General features: G+C 41.1%; 1 protein-coding gene across 1 annotated transcript; it reads left to right on the forward strand.

Annotated features, from left to right (window-relative positions):
• The first annotated feature begins 611 nt into the window (after window positions 1-611).
• On the forward strand, window positions 612-5,844 carry cldn11a (claudin 11a). Its single transcript, XM_049597211.1, has 3 exons — window positions 612-1,187; window positions 1,368-1,532; window positions 4,456-5,844. Exons 1-3 carry the CDS (start codon window positions 962-964, stop codon window positions 4,722-4,724), a joined length of 660 nt encoding a protein of 219 aa, XP_049453168.1. The 5' UTR covers window positions 612-961; the 3' UTR covers window positions 4,725-5,844.
• The last annotated feature ends 590 nt before the right edge of the window (window positions 5,845-6,434 follow it).

The following is a 6,434-nucleotide window of genomic DNA, read 5'->3' on the forward strand; positions in this document are numbered from 1 at the left end:
TGTTACCTTTCTGTTTGTTCTTCCATCTGTAAAGGAGTTAAAATTTGGTCAACTGCAATGCTTTAGATTTAAAATAAATGAATGACTTTATTTCGAACCAAAAATTAAAAGAAAAACAATTTTAGTGTCTGAAAAGGAGTATGGAGAAATAAACATTATATGTCTCTACCCCGTTTCTTACCTTTCTTATTTTAACTTTAAATTGTTCTTTTTAACCATCCAATTAAATAAATAAGTAATACATAATAAATATAATAACATAATAAATATGCACTCTTCTAGCACAACCTTTCCTCGTCTTTTTATCTGCCAAAAAATAATTAAGTACATCTTATTATTGAAAAAAAATCTGAAAAAAGTACAAGCACAGAGAAATACCACCCTTTTCACAGTAACATGAGTAAATTTAAAGTACTGTCACCACCACTCCATCCAAAAAATGTATGACTGTCTCATAATACATGTGTGTCTGACACTTATAGTAATAATTACAAAGTGTCCAGTAGATGGCAGCAGATTTCTTGCCAGTTTTCTCCCAGCATCCCATCACTCACCGCACACTGCACACACTGTATGATACAATTGGGATGCAAGGAAGGAGGGAGTGCGCACCACCTTTTGGGAGAGACAATAAAAGTGGGGTGTGTTGTTTTCTGCCTTTTTTAAATCCTGTCCGTAACCTTGTATCTGATTGGTTGTCACTTTGAGAGTATTTTTTTTCCCCTTGCTGAACTTTCCCATATAAAACCTGTGATGATGTGAAAGCGTCAGTCTTTTGAAGTGCGCGACGCAGAGCAGTTGGATTTACTGAAGTGCGGAGTGAACTTTAACACTGGATTAACTTTGACTCTGGAGTGTAACTTGTAAAATTAGAGTTGGTTTATTTTGTTAATCACTCTCAGATTAGTTTCTAAGTGTTTCTGTCTCCGGGGACAAGTGGTTTTTACGCACAGTTTGCGCCATGGCGAACTCGTGTCTCCAACTCGGCGGCTTTCTCATCAGCTGCCTCGGCTGGCTGGGCATCGTGATCGCGACAGCCTCCAATGACTGGGTGATTATGTGTAAATACGGGTTGAACACCTGCAAGAAGATGGACGAGCTGGGGGCCAAGGGACCCTGGGCAGACTGTGTCATCTCCACGGGACTGTACCACTGCGTCTCCCTGACGCAGATCCTGGAACTGCCAGGTAGATACTGCTCTGTGTACATCCGTGCTACAACACTCTGGTTAAATTTATGTACATATATTTAGATTTATTTATTCCATTGTTCACAGTTTTTTCCTCATATAATCCTTTTTCAGAAAAAAAGACACCCAGAAATTTTCTTTTTTCATCAGTTATATACTTTAATATGTGTTTCCATAGCCTACATCCAGACGACTCGTGCCCTGATGATCACAGGTTCGATCCTGGGTCTCCCAGCAGTGGGGATGATCCTCATGTCCATGCCCTGCATCAGCCTCGGCAATGAGCCCCAGAGCTCCAAGAACAAACGCACCATCCTGGGAGGAGTGCTCATACTCATAGTCGGTAAGAGACTTCATTCACACAATGGTGATTTAACCTCCAGAGACCCTGCGTCCTCATTTGAGGACATCACATTTGGGGTTTTACTTTGGGTGTACTTCATTCGACTTAACTTAGACCTGTCGTCCTCATTCGTGGACACTTTTTGGTCCCATCTAGTGGGGCGCTGAGAAGACGATCAAACTTGACAATCCAGAGGAAGTAAAAGTCGTAACAAGCTTTCTGTTGCTGTAGAAACAAGATGGCAGCCATCTCTGCCAAGTCAGACTGCAGCCAGTCCTGAAACAAAAGGGGATAAGGTCCAAAACCTGATCACATTTTATGGTTTAAACTTGTTTATTTATGATTAATACTGTTTGTAGTTTGATATGGAATACAAATGTGCCTAATTTTAGCAACAGCAACGAGCTAAGATGCTGTTAATTAGGAAGTACTCGTTTGACGATATTCAGACTTTATTATCGTTGGCAATATTTTGTTTTTTAAACTGATCCCAAGTAGCTAGGAGATATACTGTAAATCAGAGCAGGTGATTATTTTGCGCTCTACACACACACACACCAAGATCACTTCCATCCCTGCGACCTCCGTTAACCCCACCTCAAATGCTTACAAGCTGTGGAGAGCAGAGGATGTTGCATATGACCGTCTTCCTCCCGAGGGTGCACCCAGATGCACACACACGCATTATATGTTCCTGTTCCATTCAACCCTTCGCCCCCCTCCCCTCCCCTCCAGACCCCATCACATTCCTCTCCTCCACCTACTCTCATCCACACCCTGCCTTTGTCCTCGGCCACATGGAAACTCACTCCCTGAATTGTCCACTTTACTGTGCTTATAAATATTTGACTGGTGCTGCAGCATTTTCCGACGCCCGCGTCCCTCAAATTAAATTCTAACACCTGCGTCCATCGTTGTGTTGGACTTTTCCACCGCCCACATTTTCCAAAACAAAACTCTTCCCAACACATGCCGTGTGTCCCACACTCACAAACATCACCAGTACATCCATATGAAAAAGTTAAAGCCCTGATTTTGCTAATAGATTTTCCTGTTTTTGTCACTGGGAGCACTCTCACATCAGGGAGGATTTGTTGGTGTGTTTGCGCGCTTGTTGCACAGCAGAATAAAAATCCACTCACCATATTGCCTCAGACTGCCTCCATACTGGCAGCGGAATCGTCCCAGCAGCAATTAGCTGAAGCCCAACTTTAATTATGTTTGTCAACTGTGTCCTCTGAAGCATCAGTTGGGAAGCTTTCAGCTCACACATTATTTGTGGATTTGCTTATTGCCCTTTCTAGTGCAGTATATTCAAGTCATATTGCCAGTAAAAGGATTTAATGCAGTTGTTCTGTGTCAGCCTCGGGTGCGCACTGGCACAAATCCAACGTATACCAAATGTGTCCCTGTCAGCTGTATGGGGATTTCAATATTTGTCTAAGTCTTAGATCGGGCCTCTTTTCTGTAGTTCAAGGCAAAGCTTATATAACACCATTAAGTCTCGCTGCTAACTAATATTATCGCACACATTCTTTCCTCCGGTCTGTCGTAGCCCTGCCTCCTGTCTGAGGAATACATGATAACAAAACTGTGACAGTTCCACAGTGTGCTCATCTATCCAGGCCTTGGTTCTGCTTATTCTGAATTTGTGCTTTCAGCTGCACCATTTTTCATCCCAAATTTAATTACATTTTACTGTTATTTGGTCTTTTTGGCACTCTCAGTATGATTGGCATTTATGTGTATATGTAAGATTTATGTGCACCATTTTGCATCCCTAGTTTTTATTATGGAATTCAACCTTCAGAGATGATGCTAGATATGTGTGTACGTACAATATTCAGGAGTATTATTTGCAATTTGCGTGTGTAGGTTTCTTTCTTTTCTACCATTTGCATTCCCTGTTTTATTATGCAATTTGATATTTACAGCTAGCCCTATGTTGGTACAAGGTGTATTTATCAAATCAAGCAGCACCATTTTGTGTTTCCGGCTTAGTTTACTTTAAGTCTGTTGTTTTTTTTATAGGTTATATTGCTTACATTTGCACCATTTTGCATCTCTAGTTTATTATTCAATTTACCCTTCAGGGTAGCACTCTGGTGAGGCAAGATGTATGTGTGTATGCGTTGTACTCAGCAGCATAATTTTGCATTCCTAATTCCTAAAGTTTTCATATACAGGATTTTAATACAGCTTGTGTGTAGGTTGCTTTAATCTGTACCATTTGCATTCCCTTTTCATTATGTAATTTGTCATTTAAAGCCTGTATGATGGTGCGAGGTATATTTATCAAACTCAGTAGCACCATTTTGTATTCCCAGTTTAATTTACTTTGGGTCTGTCTGTCTTATATAACTAGTATTGCTTTTATTTGTATCATTTTGCACCCCCAATTTTATTTATGTAGTCTATTATTAAAGGTTAGACCTGTGTGATGGTGTGAGGTGTTTGTGTGTATTCATTAAATTCAGCAGCACCATTTAGTATTCCCAACTCAGTCTACTTTGGGTCTGTTGGTCTTATATAGCTTGTATTTGTGCCATTATGTATCCCAATTATAACGATGGTCATTCAAGCCTAATGCTGTGTGGTAATACAAAATGTTTGTATGAACTTATTTTAGTCAGCAGCACCATTTTGTATTCCCAATTTAGTTCAGGTCTGTCTGTCTTAAAAAGCTTGTTCTGCTTTCATTTGCACCATTTTGTATCCCCATTATAATTATGTAACTTGTCATTCAAACCTAACGCTGTGTGGTAATTCAATACATATGTTTGTAGTTCATTGTAGTCAGCAGCACAATTTGGCATCCCCAATTTAATTACACTTTGATTCAGACTGTTTTATGTGTGAATATGTTGCTTTCTGGGGCACCATTTTAGATTCCCAATGTAACTGTATCTCTGTTTCTCCTCAGCGATGTGCGGCATGGTGTCTACAGTCTGGTTTCCCATCGGCGCTCACCAGGAGCAGGGCCTCATGTCATTCGGCTTCTCCCTCTATACCGGATGGGTGGGCACCATCTTCTCCCTGCTGGGCGGCTGCATTCTCACCTGCTGCTCCTCAGAGTCCTCCTCCTCATCTCGCTCCTACCAGGACAACAATCGTTTCTACTACTCCAAACAGGGAGGCGGCAACCCGCCAGCAGCAGCCTCCACCAATCACGCCAAGAGCGCCCACGTCTGAGAGAGGGGAGAGTGTGGAGCGGATGTATAGGGGACTGTAGTTTGTATATAGAGACATACACACTAGCACACACGTACAGGAGAAGGAGACACATAAACACACTCATTCATGTTTAAGAGTAACACACAGTTCCTTGAATGAGCACACATTCATAAAACATACATAAAAGAGATGTTCACACACCCAAACACACAAAGACTGTTTTTGTTGGAGCTCTTTTTTAACTGATGGATGTTTTTGGATCACAGAGCTCGTCCTCCAGCCTCCGTATGCTGGGTGTGGTGTGGACTCTCCCTGCTGTTACATAATTGTACGAGCCCCTGCACAGCAGCCCGAGGTCCCAATCACTCCGAGCCTTGTGGACTGAGATATTGTTCCTCTATATTACGTCTATTTTTCTATTTCTACGTCTTTTTTGATAAATCTATTTTTTAAATCATACGATATGATCTGTTGCTTCGATGTGAGCAGGTTATGACAGTATTATGTTTCAGAATATGTTCATTAACGTTGTTTATCCACATTGATTTTTCTATGACAGTATTGTAAAAACCCTCTGGTGCGTTTGCCTCTTGAATGATGGACTTGATTAAATATGCAGCACTGTGTTTTCCCAGCCACTGCAGCATGATGGGAACATAAATTTCACAGCAGAGCAGTGTTACAGTCTCTATCGGAGCCTTGGTGTGTGCACTGACTTGGCAAAAATAACTTATTAGAGACTACAAAGCCCTAATTTCTCTCCCTCATCTGATATCAATATGTCATAATCCAAACCTTACACATTTTTATGGGACTAACTTGCTTCTATTTTATTATGAGTGACAAAAAGCAGCTTATCCTCTTTCTACATTTCCATTACACATCTCAGTCAAACTTCTCCATATAGCACAGCTCTGTAGCGTAGTGTATGTTTCTGCGAGCGTGCACACAAAGACAGTATTATGTACATTAGCTTCTCTCTGAGGAATGTGATGACTTGAATATTCGATAACTCAAAGTGTTCAGAGCACAGATGGAAATTCCCAACTCAGCGCGCAGACGCAGTATTAGCTGGTTATTTATTGTTTCACTGATGTGCTGTTGTTTGATTTTCTATAATAAAGACAAAATAATTGAAAGTGGCTCCATCTTGAGTCTGTCGCCGTAAGATGTTCTCACCATTGACATCACTTACTTCCTGTAGCTGGGTGTTAAAGGGACGGTTCAACCTCAAAATCAAAAATACATATTTTATCTCTTATCTGTAGTGCTATCTATCAGTCTAGATTGTTTTGGTGAGAGATGCCAGATGGTTGAGATTTCGGCCGTAGAGATGTCTACCTTCTCTTGAATATAATGGGACTAAATGGCACTCAGCTTGTGGTGCTCAAAGCGCTAGAAAAATACATTTGAAAAACTCAACAGCAATGTCTCTTTCCAGAAATCATGACCCGGTTACGCAAGATAATCCACAGACCTTTATATGAGCAGTTTCATGTAGGAACTATTTTCTTTACACCAAACCACACTGTTCCACACTGCGCAGAAGGACGCTTGTACCTGCTGCTAGCTCACCTAGCACCTCTGAGCTAGCTATTGTTACAACTCATTTTGAGAGGGATGCCATTAATGTTTACATTTTGCGATGTCATGAGCACAAGCCTCTTGCCCTTGTGTCGATGCACACTGTTACGTTAGCTAGCTCAGTGGTGCTAGGTTAGTTAGCAG

Source organism: Epinephelus fuscoguttatus, linkage group LG14 (genome assembly GCF_011397635.1).
Source record: "Epinephelus fuscoguttatus linkage group LG14, E.fuscoguttatus.final_Chr_v1".
Taxonomy (NCBI): Eukaryota; Metazoa; Chordata; class Actinopteri; order Perciformes; family Serranidae; genus Epinephelus; species Epinephelus fuscoguttatus.